The sequence below is a fragment of the Schistocerca piceifrons genome, chromosome 7 (genome assembly GCF_021461385.2).
Source record: "Schistocerca piceifrons isolate TAMUIC-IGC-003096 chromosome 7, iqSchPice1.1, whole genome shotgun sequence".
Taxonomy (NCBI): domain Eukaryota; kingdom Metazoa; phylum Arthropoda; class Insecta; order Orthoptera; family Acrididae; genus Schistocerca; species Schistocerca piceifrons.
In genome coordinates, this window is record NC_060144.1 from 316,700,912 (window position 1) to 316,723,225 (window position 22,314).

The window sequence follows — 22,314 nt, forward strand, 5'->3', positions numbered from 1 at the left end:
AAATGGAAGTCAACCATTCGCCTTCCGTGCCACTGTCCTCACATGCTCATGCCATTTCATATCCCTTTGCAATGTTGTGCCCAGATGTTTAAACATTGTGACAGTGTCAAGCAGAACACTACGAATACTATATCCAATAAGTACATGTTTGTTTTTCCTACTCTTCCACAATAACTTGCGTTTTTCTATATTTAGAGCTAGCTGCCATTCATCACACCAACTACAAATTTTGTCTAAGTCATCTTGTATCCTTCTACAATCACTGACCTTTGACACCTTACCGTACACCACGGCATTGTCAGCAAACAACTACAGATCTCTGCCCGTTCTGTCTGCCAAATCGTTTATGTAACAGCATTATTAAAAGGAAAGTTGCTACTCCCATATAGTGGTGATGCTGAGTCACAGATAGGCACAACAAAAAGACTGTCACAGTGTAAGCTTTTGGCCAACAAGGCCTTTGTTGAAAACAGACACACACACACACACACACACACACACACACACACACACACACACAAACTTAAAAGGTGTGAGTTGCATTTGTGTGTGTGCGTGCGTGCGTGCGTGCGTGCGTGTGTGTGTGTGTGTCTGTCTGTGTGTGTCTGTCTGTGTGTCTGTTTTTGACAAAGGCTTTGTTGGCCAAAAGCTTATATTGTGACAGTCTTTTTGTTGTGTCTATCTGCGACTTAGGATCTTCGCCATATGGTGAGTAGCAATTTTCATTTTCACAATTTTGTTACATTCCATCCTGGAATTTCCATTGTTTAAATGCTTTCTGTAATCATCTTGTGGTGCAGTTCTTCTTGTTAAGTCCGTGCTTGCTACAAAAATGGGATGAGAAATTCTGCCTTGAGCAAGACTCCTTTTTTTCTGTTTTGTTTCACCCATACATGTTTCAGCACTTTCGTACTATCTTCAGTGGGTTTAATTTTTATTTTTAACTGTAAAATTGTTGTTACATATTAACATTTGTGTTGTTTATAACATTATGTCAAAGTTTCATTTATAGCTTAATTGGCAAAAGGTGAATGTATGCATTAATTAACATACCTTACATGATGCTATTGTCCATTTATTTTGGTAGTTATTCTGCTACACAATATACAAATTGTCATCTTCAAACAGCAAAACGTAATTTATTTTTCACTCATTTCATTCTGGAAACATCCCCCAGGCTGCGGTAAGCCATGTCTCCGCAATATCCTTTCTTCCAGTAGTGCTAGTTCTGCAAGTTTCACAGGAGAACTTCTGTGAAGTTTGGAAGACAGGAGACGAGGTACTGGTGGAAGTAAAATTGTGAGGACGGGTTGTGAGTCATGCTTGGGTGGCTCAGCTGGTAGAGCACTTGCCCGTGAAAGGCAAAGGTACCGAGTTCGAGTCTCGGTCTGGCATACAGTTTTAATCTGCCGGGAAGTTTCAACACAAATATTAACATGTGACAACAATTTTACAGTTAAAAATAAAAATTAAACCCACAGAAGAGAGTACAAAAGTGCTGAAAGATGTATGGGTGAAACAAAACAGAAAAAAAGGTGTCTTGCATAAGGCGGAATTTCTCATCCCATTTCCCCATAAATGGTTTTTGTATGTAGAGAAAAATAGCGGTCCTATCACATTTCCCTGGGGTGCTGTTGACGGTACCCTTGTCTCTGATGAATACTCACCATTGAGGACCACATACTGGGTTGTATAACTTAAAAAGTCTTCGAGCCACTCACATATCTGTGAACCTATTCCATATGCTTGTACCTTCATTAACAGCTTGTGATGGGTCACCATGTGAAACGCTTTCCAGAAATCTAGAAATATGCACTCTGCCTGTGGCCCTCTGTCCATAGTTTGCAGTATATCATGTGAGAAAAGGGCAAGCTGAGTTTTGCACGAATAATGCTTTCTAAAACCATGCTGATCAGTGGACATAAGTTTCTCAGTCTCAAGAAGATTTATTAAATCTGAACTGAGAATATGTTCACAGATTCTGCAGCAAATTGAAGTTAGGGATATTGGTCTGTAATTTTATGGTTCATTCTTTTACCTTTTTATATACAGGAGTCAACTGTGCCTTTTTCCAGTCACTTGGGAGTTTGCCCTGGGTGAAAGATTCGCAATAAATGCAAGCTAGGTAAGGGGCCAAAGCCGTAGAATATTCTTTCCAAATTGGACTTAGTAACTTATTTGCTTTCAAATCTTTCAGTTGTTTCTCTACACTAGGGATGCTTATTACTATGTCATCCATACAGGAATCTGTCCGATGGTCAAATGACAGTACATTTGTATGATTCTCCTGCATGAATGATTTATTGAACATGAAATTTAAATTTCAGCTTTTGTTTTGCTATCTTCAGCTGCCACATTGTACCTGACAACAAGTTCTCTGCCAGGTCTTTTGCTAAGTTGTGACAGTGGTAGTTGTTGTATGCTTTGTGCATAGATCTTTTCACAGATGCACAAATCTCTACTAATCTTTGTGTGTCGTCATTTGTGTGTTTTCTTTAGAATCGAGAGTGCAACAGCCTCTGCTTCCTCAGTATGCTTGAAAAGCGCAAGCTGAGTTTTGCATGAGCAATCCTTTCTAAAACGATGCTGATTTGTCAACATAAGCTTCTTGGTTTCAAGAAGATTTATCACATTTGAACTGAGAATATGTTCACGGATTCTGCAGCAATCCGAAGTTAGGGATACTGATCTGCAATTTTATGGTTCCTTTCTTTTGCCTTTGTATATACAGGAGTCACTTTTGCTTTTTCACTGTCACTTGCAACTTTGTGCTAGGTGAAAGACTTGCAATAAATGCAGGGTAGATAAGGGGCCAAAGCCACAGAGTACTCTTTGTAAAATCAAATTGGGATTCCATTCTGACCTAGTGACTTATTTGCTTTCAAACCTTTCAGTTGTTTCTCTACACTAGGGATGCTTATTACTATGTCATGAATACAGGAGTCTATCCAGTGGTCAAATGATGGTATGTGTGTATGATTCTCATGCATTAATGATTTCTTCAATGTGAAATTTAAAACTTTGGCTTTCGTTTTGCCACATCATACTTACAACAAGGGCTGGATAGGAAGCCTTAGGTCCACTTAGCGATTTTACATGGGAACAGAGTTTTCTCAGGTGCTCTACCGGATCTTTTACTAAAGTATGATGGTGGTGGTTGATGTATGCTTTGCACATGGACCTTTTCACAGACACATGAAACTCTATTAACCTTCGCTTGTCATTGTATGTGTGTTCTCTTTGGAACCAAGAGTGCAACAGCATTTTATGAATTTCATTATTAAACTATATTGGGTCTTTCCCATCCTTAATCCACTTACTAGGGTTACAACTCTCCAGACCACAATTTACAATCTGCTTAAACTTTGCCCATAATTCTACGTCTTACTGGCACTAAGTGATGTCAATTCACAGTCTTAAGTGAGAGGGTAAAAATTGCTTATCTGCTATTTCCAGCTTTCTTGACTGATTTATTAACTTCCTGTAGATGTTGAACTCGTAACAGGTTAAAACTTATAAGTGACCTTTGTTACTAACCCAGACAACAGAGTTAAGTGAGCCCTACTCACCAAAGGTAGTTATCTAGGTTTGGGTCCTGTCTGGTACTTGCTTTTAACCTATAAGAAATTTTCAACTTTAATAGCAGCATGAATGTTTTAAAATTACTGGTAATATCTGGTTAAGTGAAAAATAATGCCCATTGCAGGTGAAAGTGACATCGTCGCGTCTGGTTAGAGGACGAAGAGCGAAGTTACTGGCAATCAGATCATTGGAAAGTAAAGTAACATGTGTTGAAAAGAGAAAAGTTGAGTCTCCTGTGAACAAAGATGATGGGCACAATGTGACAATTAATGACTTACCAGATGAGCTGCTTCTAAATGTTATGAAGTTCCTGTCAGTGGAGGAGCTGCTGATAGCTCAAGAGGTATGCCACCGCTGGGAGCAGCTGACTTATGGACCAAGTGTTTGGTTGAACAAGAGTTTTGTTGTTTGGTAAGTACTGTCCAAGTGACAATTTAATTACTTTAATGGAACTCTAGTTATCAGTATCAGTTACATGGGCCTTTTATTCATTTATCTGAGTTCCTGTTGGAACTAGAGACTATTGACCCTCCAGCTGCGGGCGAAGCAGATGTGCAGTCAGCAATTTCCATACAATTTTATGGGATCCACAATTATCACTTCGAATGCAATTTCTTCTCTGTTTGCATATCAGAAGTCACAATTTTACTGTCAAATACTTTTCTGTTGGTTTGGAATGTTTTAGGCTGCTATTCTCCATTTTTTTTTTTTTTTTTTTGCTCTTGAATACACGGGTTCGCTATTTTCCTAGAGCTTGTGTATGGAACCTTGCTTTAAGATATTCAACACTCAGAAAATTTACCAGTAAGTTTATTTTGTTTCTATAATGTTGAACTTGATTTTCAGGTTTCCCTCATTGTTTATGTTAAATGTCAATTAAAATCAACTCGAAAGTAAGTTTTTGGTTTTTTTTATACATTCCTATAATTTTATTCTTAAAACTGTTCTAACTATCAAATAGAAATAATCTGCAACTTTACACAGAAAAAACTAAAAATTGCCCACAGTGTAAGGGAATGTATATGGAATAGACGTATATGGAATGCACAGAGCCCATATTCTGAAAGCTGATAAAACTGGTCTACATCTGGCAGAAATTAAGACAGGTTTCAATCATGCTGAGTAAATGACTTCTTCTTTGGGCATTGCAGAAAAAGAAGAGGTGATGAAGTCTCGCATAGTGTTGGCAAATACATCCAAAGAAGCGATATGGTGATTAAATTTGTGGTACCACATCTTATGTCATTAGAATTTCTTATCATACATAAAGAAATGGTTGTTGAAGATGTTTCATCATTTATGCTCGAGTATGAATAGTGGCATTTGATGAATATTTTTCTGCTTAATGAAACACCCAGTCATAAGAAGACAGATTTCATATATGGTATAAGGTATAACAGAGATGAAGTTTGATTGGTTATGAAGATTGGTTAGCAACACATATTGCATTTTATGTACCCAGCAGCTTCAACTGGTCTATTGTGTAGCTTGGCCACCACGTAGGCATTGTGTGCAAAATTATCCTTCAGTCTTCACCTGAGTGTGCACCATTTTGAAACTTCTTGATAAAAGTTTGGAAAGTAGGAGAGTCATACTGATGAAACTGAAGCTGTGAAGGCAAAGAGTGGATCAGATCTGAATAGCTTACTAGATCACTGATTATGAAAGGTGAGGTTCTAGCTTTGAGTCTCAGTCCAACACACAGTTTAATCTGTCATCAGGCCTCAACAGTGCACACTCTGCTGGAGAGTGAAAGGTTCATTCGTGAATTTTATTTGTTATTCATTAGTTATTGTTTGTCATTATGTAATATGGGGTTGTGATAAGTCTGAAAATAAACAATCCTAATGCTTCTGAAGTCATTGTTGTTGTTGTTGTGGTCTTCAGTCCTGAGTCTGGTTTGATGCAGCTCTCCATGCTACTCTATCCTGTGCCAGCTTCTTCATCTCCCAGTACCTACTGCAACCTACATCCTTCTGAATCCGCTTAGTGTACTCATCTCTTGGTCTCCCTCTACGATTTTTACCCTCCATGCTGCCCTCCAATACTAAATTGGTCATCCCTTGATGCCTCAGAACATGTCCTACCAACCGATCCCTTCTTCTGGTCAAGTTGTGCCACAAACTTCTCTTCTCCCCAATCCTATTCAATACTTCCTCATTAGTTATGTGATATACCCATCTAATCTTCAGCATTCTTCTGTAGCACACATTTTGAAAGCTTCTATTCTCTTCTTGTCCAAACTATTTATCGTCCATGTTTCACTTCCATACATGGCTACACTCCATACAAATACTTTCAGAAATGACTTCCTGACACTTAAATCTATACTCGATGTTAACAAATTTCTCTTCTTCAGAAACGCTTTCCTTGCCATTGCCAGTCTACATTTTATATCCTCTCTACTTCGACCATCATCGGTTATTTTGCTCCCCAAATAGCAAAACTCCTTTACTACTTTAAGTGTCTCATTGACTAATCTAATTCCCTCAGCATCACCCGACTTAATTCGACTACATTCCATTATCCTCGTTTTGCTTTTGTTGATGTTCATCTTATATCCTCCTTTCAAGATGCTATCCATTCCATTCAACTGCTCTTCCAAGTCCTTTGCTGTCTCTGACAGAATTACAATGTCATCGGCGAACCTCAAAGTTTTTATTTCTTCTCCATGGATTTTAATACCTACTCCGAATTTTTCTTTTGTTTCCTTTACTGCTTGCTCAATATACAGATTGAATAACATCGGGGAGAGGCTACAACCCTGTCTTACTCCCTTCTCAACAACTGCCTCCCTTTCATGTCCCTCGACTCTTATAACTGCCATCTGGTTTCTGTAGAAATTGTAAATAGCCTTTCGCTCCCTGTATTTTACCTCTGCCACCTTTAGAATTTGAAAGAGAGTATTCCAGTCAACATTGTCAAAAGCTTTCTCTAAGTCTACAAATGCTAGAAACGTAGGTTTGCCTTTCCTTAATCTTTCTTCTAAGATAAGTCGTAAGGTCAGTATTGCCTCACGTGTTCCAGTATTTCTACGGAATCCTTCTGAAGTCAGCCCAGTAATATTTTTCAGTGCAAGAAGATGTAAAAATTCTCTCTGATGTTATGGAATTGCAGCCTGTTATAAAGTTGACTGTGTTGCACTATCAAGCAATACAGAATGTTGCACTGGTAATTTGACAATAATAGTGACAATCATTGAAGCTTTTGCGCCCTGTGGTCAGGAATTTGGTTTGATGGATGAAACAGCGCAGTCAAAGGCTTATGCTGTTAGCAGGAAAAGTTGTCTGCCATATAGGTAATGATGAAACTTGGTGACACAATATATTAGAGCCAGGGCTTCCTTCTCCAGGTGACTATACTTAATCTGAGCACTGTTCAACATTTTGGAAGCAAATGTGTTGGGGCATTCTGTTTTGCCAATTTTGTGGGATAAAACCACCCCAATGCCATGGAATGAGGCATTGACTGCAAGCAAAAATGATTTGAGTGGATCGTAGTGCCTAAGGCAAGGTTGATGAAGCAATGCATTTTTCAAACTCTGAAAAGCAGTGGCAATTTACATTGCATTAGGAATGAACTTTATGTAGTATGTCAATTTTCTGAGAACAGTTTGCAGTTCACTTAAATTCTTAGGAGATGGCAATTGCTGAATTGGTTGAAAATGTTTAATTGAAGGATGAGCGCCATTGGTGTTGATGATGTGTCCTAAGTATTCAATCATTGTGTTGAGAAAAGAACTTTCTGCAAATTACATTTGAGGCCTGCCTCAGTTAAAATTTGAAAAAGATTGTCAAATTTTTAAAGGTGGTGTTATGGCGTTTGCCCACAGACCATTATGTCTTCAAGATAGGAAGACACCATAGATGTTACTTGTTCGAGAAATTTTTGAAACAACGCAGGCATGGAAGCACTTCTAAAAGGTAGGCATTGCTATTCAAACAAGATAGCATGAATATTGGCAGCAAAAAATTTCTTTGTCCTTGTCCAGTGGTAATCGAAGCTATGCTTTTGCAAGATCAATTTTTGAGAAGAACTGTCCTCCCGATAGGTGATCCAAAATTTCCTGTGTATGTGGGAGCAAGTAGGAGTCAGTGACTGTCTGTGAATTTACTGTGCATCTGAAATCGTCCCATGTGACTCATGAATGATGACTAGGGGTGATACTCACTGACTTGCTGAAATAGGTTTTAAGATACTCTGAATTTCTGTACCCATGCTGTCATGGAATGCATGAGGTACAGGGCATGCACAGCAAAATTTGGGTTGTGCATTAGCTTTCAATTAATATGAATGTGAAAATTTTTTGCTCATCCTAGAGTACCGTCGAACAAATGTTGCTACTTGTTGCAGACTTGTTTGAATTGTGGCTTGGGAAACGTTTGTGTCAATGGCATGCACATTGTCCTGTATGTCTGAACCGAAGGAATCAAATGCATCCATGCCTAAAATATTTGGGCTCTTGCAAGAGCTAACTACAGTGAAAGAGACTTCCATAGTCGTGTTTTTTTTATATAAGCAGGTAAGCGGCACACTCCAAACATTGAAATGCTGTCGCTTTTATAGGCAATGAGTTGCAGACTTGATGCATGCAAATACGGTTGGCTAGTTTTTTCATATGTATCTATGTCAAGCAATGTTACAGAAGCTCTGGTACCTAGTTGAAAACGCACTGACTGTTCACAAATTTGCAATGTAATTGACAGTTTGCAGTCTGTTCTCTGAATACAATTTCCATTCCATGTTGTGAAAAACTGTTCTGTTTCCACAAGCACACTAAAGCAGCTTCATGAAGTTCTAGATTGGGAGAGCCTTTTTGAAGCGTGTGCCTGTGAGTTATTCACATTAAATGTGTGTGTGTACATTTTCTGTGCTTTCACTTGTCTGGTTTTTGAGCAGGAGGAGGCATAGAATCTGAACATGAAATAATATTGATTTCCATCCATTCCAGCTTTGCATTATTCCTTCATGAAACAGAAAATATATCTAGTCTCTTGCAGGCAGACCAGTCTTTTATGTCCTGTGCGATAACAAAATTAGCATTCAGCTTGTCTGAAGAAGCAATTCTTCTGATCATGGGTGACATAGCATTTCACACATGACTTGGCTTTATGTGGAGATGGGGCATTGTAATTAGCATTGCACTGGTGTGCCAAATGCTGTGTGTAGTGTGTCTGGCCTTCTTTAAGCGATGCTGACTTGCGAGTGCTGGGGCCGGGGCTGTGGCTGGGGCATTGGGTTGTTTGTATCAAGTGAAGTGATGACTGATAGACAGAAATCTTGCTTGGCTGTATCTTGAACTTCATGTGCATCGATAACTTCAAGCACTACACTGAGGCTAGGGTTGCAATGATTTAGAATTTTGCCTGTAAATCTCTGATCTGACAGATTCTGAATATTAATATTGTGAAGCATTTCATTCTGATAAGTTGTGCCACAGTTACAAATGAATTTACAGTCTTCAGTCATGCCCTGCAATTCTGCAATCTATTCTTTATAGGATTGATCACTGTGATGTTGGGTGCATAAATATTTATACTGTGCAGCAGCAACATGTATTTGACTCCCAAACACTTCATCTAATCTTGCAGTTATGACCTCACAGGGCTGGGTTTGTGTCTCACTGAGTGGAAACAATTTCACTAGGAAGTGGTAGATGGACACTCACACAGATGAAAAGAAAATTTTGTAGTCATCGGAATATTGATGCAGCTGTGGTACATTTTGTTTCAATGTTTCCTTCATCTCATCAAACTGTCAGAAGGGAAGAGGCAGCAGCTGAATTCCTTCTTTAGCTTCTGACACCTTGTGCTGCTGGGCTGCTTGCAGTTGTATGAAGCAAGGAACTGCTGACAGCAGTTCTGTTATTTGTTGACTCTGGAACTGAATAATAGATGTTAGATGCTGCTCAGCACTTAGATGTTGCTCTCCCTCATTTACCATGATTCCTTAAATATCTCCACGTAAATATTCAGCTTATATATTTCAAATTAACGTACGCACACACACAAAAAGGAATTCAATAGAGAGAAAAAATTGTCCTGCTGTGGTGCCCAAACCTCCTTGTTCCACTTTCCATTTGCTCCTCACCAGTCTGTCATGTCTTCCTTTGCACGCTGTGTGGTTCTTTAAAATTCAGGTATCAGTCTGTTCTACATCTAATATCAAATAGTAAAAATAATACACAACTTTGTTACTGTAGATGCAGTGTAAGCTACTAGCAGTAGATTTGAATGTAGCAATAATATATGATATATAAAGAAAAGTGGTGGGAGGACTGAGCCAAATGGAGAGGACTCATCAGCACCCAGACCTGGCAGTAGCTGGAGCGGGATTCGGATAGAGATAGATAGAATAATATATACAGACACAAAATATTTATAAACCTGTCACTCTTCAATACAATGTCTGTTCAGAAGATCACAATCCCTGACCACCATGAAAGCCTATAAATGTTATTCAAGTGGCCAACACACAAAAATGGAGTCAGTGTATGAATGTTCCAACTTAAGTACTCCCACCACTGTAGCTCCAAAGAAGGGTGCTTGCTGCTACGGTAGTGCTCTCGTGCCGCAATGGTGACTGTAGGACTTGCAGCAGCATAACTCGTGGCGCATGTATTTGAATGTGTGGCCGACTGGATAGTGACTGATACCACAGATGAGAGCTTGTGTGAAGTTTAAAAAGGAGGAGGGAGATTTAGGCAAAATACAAACTGTAAAGGTAGATCACGTGTCTGAACCTCAGTAACAAAGAGAACTGATTCTGAAAGGTAAGAATCTGGCTTCAAGTTCCAGTTCTGTGAATTTGTTTCCTGTAACTTACTTGCTTCTTCATGTCATCACAAAATATATCACATCGATCAGTCACTTAGTTTGCCTCTTCTAAGGACTCAAGAATAACTTGTGGGCCACAATTCCGAACATCAGCCTCAATTCTTCATGTTCAGATTTTTAAAAACATTATCTGTGCATAATGTTGGGAAAGAATATACAAATTATGCATTAATTATTTCCAGGCATGGGCGTCACGCTGTACCTTTGGCACGAGGTGACAGAATTGGGTAAGTTGATAAATAATTTTGTGACTCAGTTGGGTGTATCTAATAGTTGCATTGTTTCTTAGGGAGTCATTAATATTTCTCTGAGAAATTTCAGTAAGTACAGCTATTGCGGATCATTAGACTTTTCATTCAGTTTTGTATTTTAAAAGCTTCTACACCTGATGGAAATACCTGTGTTATACTGTATGAATTCAGTTATGTAGTATTTATTAATAAGAAATCGTACTGAGTATAATAGTCGAGAATCTTGGCTGTAATATACCATTAATATGAGAAAAGACAAATGCTTGTTGTAAAGAAGAGTTTAGTGGCAGAGGGGCACACAGACAAGAGTAATGATGATTATTATTCACTGTTAAACTGCCATTTCTTATCAGACCAGACATACACTCATGGACAGCCACTCATTTGCATGACTCTGTGGCATGATGGTCCAGTATGTATGGCTTTCATATTCTTCTTTGGACTATCAGTTTCAGTTTTTATGTTATGCTTGTCATAATACGAATTATGCTCAATGTAATACACGAAGAAATTGTCTATTCACAGGAAAGCTTACTAGCTCCAACTGCAGCATCACGGCTTATTCTTTATACCTTATGAGCTATACTCAACTCTGGCAGATATTCCTGCAAATATTATCAGTTTTGTAGGTGGTAGTCATGTAATGGTTTTCAAAGAGCACTGTGAAGTCAGTTATGCATCTGTGAAAGACCCTGCTATGACCTAGGCAAGACAAGCACAGTGAGACATGTATTACCAATTACTTACATTACTGAACATCATTTCTAAGCAACAAGTAATGTTTCCGAGCAGCAAGTAAGTTTGTTTCGGCTCGTGTCAGAATCCAGGGCAGCTGCATCCACGGCACAGGAACAGGTGGAGACTGTGGTGCAGGAGTAGGGATCGCTTGGGCCAGTGGTGAACCAGCTACAAATGTGCCGGAGGTGACTGAAGATGTGATGGGCCAAGATGAGAAGCACTATTGGTTGGATTGAGTTGGGAAGCCAGAGAGGATGGAGAAGAAGTCCCCCAAGAGAGAGAGAGTATGCAGGAGCATGGAATCTATTGTGGGCATCATAATGAACAGTGAGTTAGTCACGAAAATCTGTGTAGGAGAGGGCAGGAAGGTCAATTCCAGGATTAAGGGACTGACAAAGGTGATAGGCTGAGAGAGCTGGATGAGGTGAGGAGAAGAGCTTGGCAGTGAGAGTCATCAGTGGTAATGAAGGCCACGAAAGAATGCTCCAGATGATCAAGGAAAGCAGACCATGGCTCCAAAGTGTCATTGAAAGACTGGAGTGTCGGTGCTGATGCCTCGCTGTTGGAGAATGGGAAACAGTTGAATGGTGAGGTACTGCTGGGAAAGGGCAGCAGCTGGCTAAGGTATCAGCTTCCATGGTGGGGGCATGGCTGTTTGGCAGACTGCTGCAGGAAGAGCGTGTGATGCACTGCATGGTTTCGATGTCACAGTGTGTGGTCTGTAACTGGAACAACAATGTTGAGACAGTGAAGGGCAACTGTTGCTAGTGGTACCAGACCAAGATCTATTGAAGAGAGGAGACCTGGCAAAGCGTTAATTCGACACTGTGGAATAGAAACCTATAATCCTCATCACCACTTTTATATCCATCATCTGTTCCCTTATAAGAAATCAGCAACATCAGTAATAATTTTCCCCTCTCTTTTCCATTAAGGTTTAGGATATGTAAAAAGAGTTTCAGCATATATCACTCTTCGTGCTGACTCCAGCACATCGTTCACATGTGCTTGTCATATACCTTATGCCATCACGAGGTCTGTATGAAATGAACTCGATCACCTTGTGGTCCAGGGCATTCTGGAACTGATTCCATCAAGTATGTTACCATCCTCCATTCCAGTGACCCATAGATCAGATGAAAATCTTAGCATCTGTGTCAACTTCAAGGTCACATCAGTGCTCAGGCTATGTGCTACCATCAACCAAAGAATTATTTTCTTACCTTGCAAGTAGGCATTGCCACTCAAAGATTGATCTCTCTGAATGAATTAGAAAATTTAGGATTACACACAAGAGTAACTGAGAAAACCAATTGGAAGCAAGCCCTTCCATCCGTGTGTTAGTAATCACCACCACCTCCTTGTACATAGGAGTGGCACTTACATATCTCAGATGCAGCATCCAATTAAGGAAGTGGAGAGGAGAGAAGCATTATGACCATGTGTGTGTGAATTGTGATCTGGCTCACGGGAAAATGCTTCCTCACAGGATCATAGATGAAAGATGGAAAATATAAGACTTACTTATTTTACATATTTGTATTATTGGGGTGTATTAATTGTACCAGTGGAAAAACCAATATCTATATGTTTACATGTTAAAAGAAAAGAGGAACCCATGTATTTATGTTTGTACATGTACACACCAATGTAATTTATATAAGATTTGAGGACAAATCTTCTGGCATATGAGATGTAATGACCGAATCATAAACGGTTGCCAGAAAAAAAATAGAAAAATTATTTAAGTGTGAGTATTAGCAGAAAAGCTTGCAACTTAGACACAGTGCAGGTCACTTTTGTCAGGCCATTATGAGATCATATGCATTGAAAAACTGCTGATTTCATGCTCAATGATTTCAAATTGGAGAGAAAAAGCAAAACAGAATTTTCCAGAGGTTCCAGGTGACATGAACTGCAATGTCATACACTTTTCAGGAGGTAGTTTGCTCTAAAGGAGTATGATTTTTATATTCAGACCAAGAATCAAGCAAAGGCAAGTTATTGGCCAAAAGCAATGCTCATACCATAGTTGTAATTCTCTTACACCCGTTTTCTGTCTCTTGCTCACTGTGATGTAAATATTCCCTACTACCCTTGCAAGATTATGTACACAAGGAAGAAGCTTAAGGGACGCAGCACCTCCAACTTCTCACAGCACAATAAATAACTTTCCAGATAATTTACCATCCAGGTTAACTGTTGGCATAAATGTGTGTGAATGCATTAAAGCAATGATATTAGTTGATTTGATACAACTCTCTTGCTACTTCTAATTTCCAGTGTTCCTTTCAAATATGCCTTTCTTCTTCAAATCCCTATTGGTCAGAGTTGAAAAAAAAATTGCTTACTGAATGATGAGATAAGTTTTTTTACATCATCTACAAATTTTTTGGCCAGTTCTGTAGTTTGCTGTGCACTGTTAAGTGACACTCTGTTTGAAATTTTGTTATCTTACATCTTCCAATTGCGTAGCACTGTTTGAAGTTATGCATCCATTCACTGCTTCCATTGAAATCACTGTAATCTATGTTGCACACAATTTTATGTGCATAATGTAGTAGGTCATTACCATGCATATCCTGTAAATTTTATCAAGCACCCCTGAAACGAAACATACAAACACCAGTTTGTGTCCTCCCAATAATATCCATAGTTTTTTTTGTCTTATGCATTACATGGTCATATTGCTGCAGACGTATTCGAATCTGTTCGTAGTTGTTTTTTTACTATGCTGTGGACGATCTTCCACGCACACAATTATGTTTAGTAAACACTACTGAGACAATGATTGTCCTTCAGTATGTTGCACTGGAGATGGGATTTGTGGCTCCCTGTCTTACAGGGATGATGAACTACATCACTCAAAACCTGTTTCAATATCACTTTCACTTGTTAAGCATTTATTGTCATCATTGTACGTCTCATGTACATTGTCCATACAGTTGAGTATACACTACACCACACATTCCACTGACTCATCTTGCAGAAACACTAATATTTAATCTCCCTCTTCTTTCTCGCTCTGTGAAATATGTGGGGCATCGAGTGCTGTAAACATCATTGGCTTTTGCAACCTCACACTCAAATTGTCCCTTGTAAGTAGTTGTGTTGAAACACACATCAGTTTATGACAGTCGTACCAATAATTGCTGTAGCACATAAGCAGGTGTCAGTAAGTAGGGTAGAAGGATCTAAATTTTAGAATGTACAAATTGATGAAACCTTGAACTGGAAGGGACATATTATTGAGCTTCTCAAACAGTTAAGTTTTACTACTTTTAGTTGTTCATATAATTGCCAATCTTGGAAGCAAATGAATTAATCTCCTGACACAGTTTGTATGTTTTCACTCTAGGGAATAATTTTCTGGGGTAATCATCACTTAGAAAGAACTGCACTGGTACACTGATATTGGAACATATCAAATAGTAATTGATGATGTGGCCACATGTGTTGTTTTGAAATGGTGAAGTTGGCACAGAAGAGGAATTCTTGGTAGGTCATAAGAAACCAGCCAGAGGACGAATTTTTTGCTTTGAAGCAGAGTATGTACTGATAGGAAAGTTCATGGCAGATTAAAACTGTGTTTTGTACTGAGATTTGAACTCAGGGCTTTCGCCTTTCGTGGGCAAATTCTCTACCATCAGAGCTACCCAAGTGCATCTCACAACCAACCCTCAAAGCTTTACTTCCACCTCTACCTCATCTCCTATCTTCTAAACTTCACAGATGTTCTTCTGTGAAACTTGTTGGACTGATACTCCTGAAAGATATGGTGTTGCGGGGACATGGCATAGCTGAGAGGATGGGTCATGTGTCTTGCTTGGGTAGCTCAGTTGGTAGAGAACTCGACTGTGACAGACAGTGGTACCAAATTTGAGTCTCATTCCGGCACACAGTTTTAATCTGCCAGGAAGTTTATATCAGTGTATATTCTGCTGCAGAGTGAAAATGCTACCTGACATTGTTTCTTAGAATGTACCATGCCTCTACACAAAAGAGGATGCCTGATACAGCACAAAGTTCATTACTAATGAATTTTCCTCCTTCGGCCAACAGTAAACAAAATGATGCCTTACTTACTGTGTAAGTACAATGCAAACCTTCTCTCAGTTATTCTTAAAGTACATGTTCTTATTATCATTAATCTTTAAAAAAAACATGCACATACATTATAATGTTACCACATGTATGCACACAATCTACAGACACACTATTCTCAATGTTCAAATCATCAATATCACATTTTTTTGATATCTTAAAGATTTTTCAAAGATAGGTTTCCTTGCATTATTAACTTCAGTAAGCTCACTATGACACAGAAATTCTGTTTTAAATGCTGTTTCAAATGAAAATAAAGCCTTAAACTTAATTTGATAACTGGAACTCCTGTCTATCTCTTCTTACTGGAAATTTAATTGGAAAGTTAATTTTAGTCATATTTGCCCAACCTGTGGTTAACACTTCCTTAAACTGCTTCAAAAAAGGCAATATCATCTATAGAATTGGTGAGTGCGGCAGTAAACTCAAAATTCTCTTGCACCTTTGGTTAATCTCTTTCTTGTAGATGTTTCTCCAAAAAGTCACAGTGCTTGCAACTTACTTCAACCAATTATCTGCTGTGTTCTAATGTCTCTGCCTGACCTTGCATCTCTAAGATTTTATAGTTTAACACCTTAGGTTCATTGTGTACCTCTTGAGACTGTTCATTCCCTTCATTTTCTCTTGGATTATTTCATTTATTTAGTTCAGCAGGCAACTTCGTAGGCAAATCTAATATTAAGAGTTTCTACTTTAAAAACTTTATCTACTTTTGTATCTATCTTTTCCCATTTTGGTTTTAAATCTGCCATACCCTTAGACAATTCTTTATTCAAGGCTTTAATGTCATTTAACAGATCTTCCTTTTGAATATGAAGTGTAGTAATACTACTCTTTATTTCCTCTATTTGGGTTTTGGTAATATGTGACAGTTCTAATTTAGCAAATAAGGGCACTCGGTCTCACTCCATTTTATGAGTAGTGACAGGCATAGAGTGAAATCAACAGTATGCCCACTAAATAGCACTAACATACAGTTACATGGTTTTAACATCACTGCACAAGACTAGAAAAATGTATATCAACAATTCCACCTGCCAAATCTCTAAATAAGTGTCTCAGCTTAGTGCTTTTTACAGCTCACCTAATGTGGCGCACAGCAAGTTGCTCTACTCTGCTAATGCATTGTGCGTGTGCAAAGTGATGTATCTACGAGCCATTGTGTAGCCATTGCCGTAGTCAGCTGACCAGCTGCCACACTGCTAAGTGAAGGCGCACAGCTGTTGTGTTGGTTGGCTGCTACAGAGTCGCTCTTGGAGATCACTACTGAACTTGTAGCCTCGAAATCAGCACGCTGAATCTTCCATTTTGTTGATGTTATGTTTCTTGACTAAGGTGTTGACAGTTATTTCAGTATGTAAATATTTCTTGCTGTTGACCTGATTGTTGTGGTCAGTTAATCTTGCTTATCTCTTCTGATGTTGGTTTTTACCAAATCACTGAATTACTTCTCCTTAAATATTGTGGTGACATTAGGTGACACTACAGCATGTACTTTGCTCCAGGTAGCGTCACGTGTTCTTCTGCTATTTCTTGAAAATTCTTTTTATTATCGTAAAAGCTCTCTTATTTAATAGCCTCTTATCTGCATCCTTCACCTTCAGCAGCAAACTGAAGTGTTTGAAAGGGCTCTGGTTATGGGATGCAACTGAATCAACAACCTTGTAAATGATCTGTCACCCTGACACTCTTCAAGCTAACTTTTACCTTGACTATTTTCTTACAGTCACCTTCTTGTAGCTTCTTGAAGCTGTGGACCTGCTATGAGTGGCTGGTGCCACTCCTTGTACCATATGACTTTGTCTCCCTATGCAGAGGATCAAGTGCTTTAAGAGAACTCAGATTTTCCTTAACTCACTACAAAATGATGTAAGTGTCTTTTAAAGAACTCTTCTGTATTTGATTGTTCTCATATTTAACATTTACAACATTAGGTAACAAATCTCTTATTACTCAGAACAACACATCTGTGAATCTTAGAACAGACAGAAGAGAGTGACATTTCTGTCCAGTTTCTTTCAGCTGTTTATGCCGGTGTTTACACTGTCTACAGAGGTGCTTGCTTGCCCACCAAGCCATGATACCAAAGTATAAATGCTATCTCCTGACAGCATCATACCTTGCCGATGTCCTGTGCTCATGCTTCTCCCATCATTTCTGCACAAACCAAAATCTAAGTATGCACATTGGAAATTCTCTAGACTCAATCTACCTAAACAACATTTTACACTAACATCTTTCATCTGATTGCAAGAAAATGTGGAACAACCTGTTACTCCACAGGTTCTATTGCTGGTACCATTAGCTGTGGCTGTTTTTTCCAAACATTGAATAAAACAACAAGTCATCTTGGCAGTGGCCCTAACATACTATGTTTGACGTTTAGATTTCATGTATGAACTATTCATTTCCTTCATTTAGTTATTCTGATATTTTTTATACTGACTTTTGAGGTCACCTATTTGATCTTCTTTTTGTATGGAGTAGAAAGCAGAGGCAGGTCACTCAGATCTTGGATTGAGAGGGACTGTTTTTGTGAGGAGGAGGTGGTTGCTCTTCAATCTGGAGTCTGAGGGATCTGCCCCTCCTTTTCTAACCTGCCCCAACCTATTCCTCTTTACTTCCCAAGGAAAGCTACAATAGTTGTTTCTACTTTTATGTGTTTCTGTTTGCAGTACTGAGAATTTAAACTTCTAAAGATAGATAAATACTCGTGAGGCACTCTATCTCCTTGTAATTTATAATTTTCTCAAGTGAGTTATCCTTTTGAGACAGTTAAGTACAATCCCGATACTGCTTGCATAGGTCTGGATCTGACAACATTCATGTGAATAAGGAATCTGTGAGTTCTGGAAGCCATATTCAATGGCATATGTAATCTCAGTGGCCCCATATGACTAGTGCCCAAGAGGAGAGGCATATTGTTCACTTATCCATGCAGAATCATACAGCCACATCACATAGCTTGAGTTAGGAAATGGCCTGTTCACAGAAAGAGTAGTATCCACATGGAGAGCATGATGGTGTCTGGAACACTGTGAAGTTTACGCATGATGATCATTGTTGCAACTTGCCTTGACACAGCAGAAGAGGCAGGCACATCAACAGTGGTGTGCCAAATGAGAATACCAGATACAGGAGTGGCACCACACTGTCTCTTCAGTTGAGTCTTACTTCTGCGTACAGCATCACAATGGATGTATCTGAATTTGGAGGCTCCCAAGAGAATGAGCATTTGCATTCATCATCAGCAAATGGTACCAACATCTGGTGTGATGGTATGAGATGCCACTTAGAGCATAACAGGATTACCTCGTCCTGTCCGAATTTTAATACACTGCGCATTGATCTTGGCCTGCTTTGTACTCTGGATGAAATTTTAGTGGATGATCCAGGAGCAGCTGCTCGTGTTCTTCATTTTATCCACTTAACAAACCAGTCTGAGGACATTTGATTATGCTGTTTTCTTTTAATCCCTTGCCTGTTAATGTGCCTTTTATAGTGTTGTTCTTTTTAGTTGCTGTTTTAACATTGTGCCTCACAGTGCATTCATAATTTAGCCTGGGCGCTAATGACCACTGTAGTTGTTCGCCCCAAAATCACAAAAACAAACAAACTGGATTACCTCCGTTTCTTATAGCTTGTAATTTGGACTGCGTTGACATATTTCTGGCATGTTAAGGCTAGTGGGTGTACTCGTATCTTTGTGATCTCTGTGGTGTTATCTTCCAATGAGATAATGGAAGACCCTTTGAAAACATCTGTCATGGATTGCCGAGAGACTGGCTTGTCATCACTTGGCAGCCATTGTAATTGATGAAGTCTGGCATAAAGTTGAAGCAGTGTGGAACCCTTGTCTGTATACCCCAAATCACCTAAACATTTAATCGTCTATTCCTCCTGTATAAACTGTTTGTGCATGCAGGAGGACGACAGTTCAATCCCGTGTCAGGCCATCCTGATTTCGGTTTTCTGTGATTTCCCTAAATTGCTCCAGGCAAATGCTGGAATGGTTCCTTTGAAAGGCATGCCCGGCTTCCTTCCCCATCCTTCCCTAATCCGATGAGACCGATGACCTCGTTGTCTGGTCTCCTCTCCCAAAACAACCCAACCCAAACTGTCCACCCGACTTCCTTCCCCGTTCTTCCCTAATCCAATGAGACCGATGACCTCTTTGTCTGGTCTCTTCCCCCAAAACAACCCAACCCAAACTGTTTGTGGTACAATCAGTTGATTTCTTGACAAACACAATCATGGTTATTGTTGAAAATTCAGCTTTTCATTGAGAATTGACATTACAAGTACACTGAGTACTGTTTGTATGACAAGTCCTCCACGAAAGACTTTGTGGTTTTGTATTCTTCATGCTATGTTGCTTAAGAACAAAAAGTAAATTTTTGTTTTTCTATATGGTGTGGCAAACTTGAGGGTCAGCAGTTTAGTTCCTTAGGTATTCCAAACTTAATCAAGCATCCCATTAGGATTTCCCATTGCATAATGTCAAATACCTTACCTGAGTCCATAAAATGTGCATGCAGGTCATGATGCTCTCACACTTTCTGGGTGAGCTGTTAGAGCTCACAGTTGTTGTCAACTGTGGGTTATCTCTTCTTGAGATCACCTTGGTACTCACTAATCATTTCATCTGCTACAGATTTGATTCTGTCATACACTATACAGTACCTTACATATGATCTGAGAAAAGCAATTTCTTGATAGTTGCTACAGTCCATTTCATCAGCAACGCTGCTTTAAAGTTACCTGGAATTTTTTTCTACTGTTTGTATCTTCTCAGTTGGTTGACATAGTCATTTGTGGAACTTCTGTGTTCTATCTTAAGAAACTGAGGCCTAGATTCAATTTTTGCTTTGACTTTTGTTTTCTTCACCTTTCTTGTTTGTGTCTCAACTTAGTGTGGGTGGAGAATATTATGGCTCTGAACAAATACTGAAACTCAGGGGTGATGATCAGAGCTGAGAACACTACTGAAGTACTGATTCTGTCTCCTAACCATATTATAATGGTCAGTCAAATGAAAGCAAGATTGATGGGGAAAAAGTAAGTGAACGGTTTATCATTTAAAAGTAAACACCATATCTTTTAGTACAGTTATCTCACTATGAGACAAGTTAGACAATGCTTACAGAACCATGATTGTACCCATCCAATGTCAATCAACAACCACAAGTACCTTTCTTCAGAGCTCCAAAAACATGTAAATCACAGGGGAGAGTTTGTGGCTGTATGGGAGATGTGTAAGGACTTGCCAGTGAAACTTCTGCAGCAGAGTCAAAACAACATTGGCAAACTGTAGGTCCACCTATGTTTCTAGTATGTTGCAGCAGTTTTGCTGGGAAGCCCCTACACATCCTCTATGCAGCCCCTGTCTCTTCCCATATGGTTTCCAGGTTCTTTAATCCAAAAGAAAGACATTCGTGGCAGATTTTCTTCAAAGAGGGGGCATGCCTGGGTACAGTCATGTTTCTGTAGGGAACAGCTAACATTTTTCTGTGGAGGCACTGACTGGCTTGTCTTATAGTGGAATAAATGTATTAACATATATGTTGGTTACTTCTGAAATAATAAACAGTTTGCTTACTTGCAGCACCAATATGTTCTTAGTCTTCTACTTCATATTAGCTCAGACCATAGCTCTGTTGTTGTTATGGTCTTCAGTCCAGAGACTGGTTTGATGCAGCCCTCCATGCTACTCTATCCTGTGCAAGCTTCTTCATCTCCCAGTACCTACTGCAACCTGCATCCTTCTGAATCTGTTTAGTGTATTCATCTCTTGGTCTCCCTCTACAATTTTTACCCTCCATGCTGCCCTCCAATACTAAATTGGCGATCCCTTAATGCCTCAGAATATGTCCTACCAACTGATCCCTTCTTCTAGTCAAGTTGTGCCACAGATTTCTCTTCTCCCCAATTCTATTCAATACCCACTCATTAGTTATGTGATCTACCCATCTAATCTTCAGCATTCTTCTGTAGCACATTTCAAAAGCTTCTATTCTCTTCTTGTCTAAACTATTTATCGTCCATGTTTCACTTCCCTACATGGCTGTACTCCATACAAATACTTTCAGTAACGACTTCCTGACACTTAAATCTATACTCAATGTTAACAAATTTCTCTTCTTCAGAAACACTTTCCTTGCCATTGCCAGTCTACATTTTATATCCTCTCTACTTTGACCAGTTATTTTGCTCCTCAAATAGCAAAACTATTTTACTACTTTAAGCGTCTCATTTCTTAATCTAATTCCGTCAGCATCACCCAATTTAATTCAACTACATTCCATTATCCTCATTTTGTTTTTGTTGATGTTCATATTATATCCTCCTTTCAAGACATTGTCCATCCGTTCAGCTGCTCTTCCAGGTCCTTTGCTGTCTCTGATAGAATTACAATGTCATCGGCAAACCCCGAAGTTTTTATTTCTTCTCCATGGATTTTAATTCCTACTCCGAATTTTTCTTTTCTTTCCTTTACCATATATATATAACAAATATGATGTGACTTACCAAACAAAAGTGCTGGCAGGTTGATAGACACACAAACAAACACAAACATACACACAAAATTTTGTGTATATGTTTGTGTTTGTTTGTGTGTCTATCAACCTGCCAGCGCTTTCGTTTGGTAAGTCACATCTTCTTTGTTTTTATATATATATATATATATATATATATATATATATATATATATATATATATATATATATATATATATATATATCTAAAAACACAGATGATGTGACTTACCGAACGAAAGTGCTGGCGGGTCGATAGACACACAA

General features: G+C 38.9%; 1 protein-coding gene across 1 annotated transcript in view; it reads left to right on the plus strand.

The window, feature by feature from the left end:
* The window catches only part of LOC124804670, a 221,407-nt gene that overhangs the window by 62,499 nt on the left and 136,594 nt on the right, over positions 1-22,314 (plus strand). The window contains exons 3-4 of the mRNA XM_047264912.1: positions 3,707-3,993; positions 10,601-10,645. Coding sequence (XP_047120868.1) covers positions 3,707-3,993; positions 10,601-10,645 — 332 coding nt within the window. The remainder of the gene's footprint in view (positions 1-3,706; positions 3,994-10,600; positions 10,646-22,314) is intronic.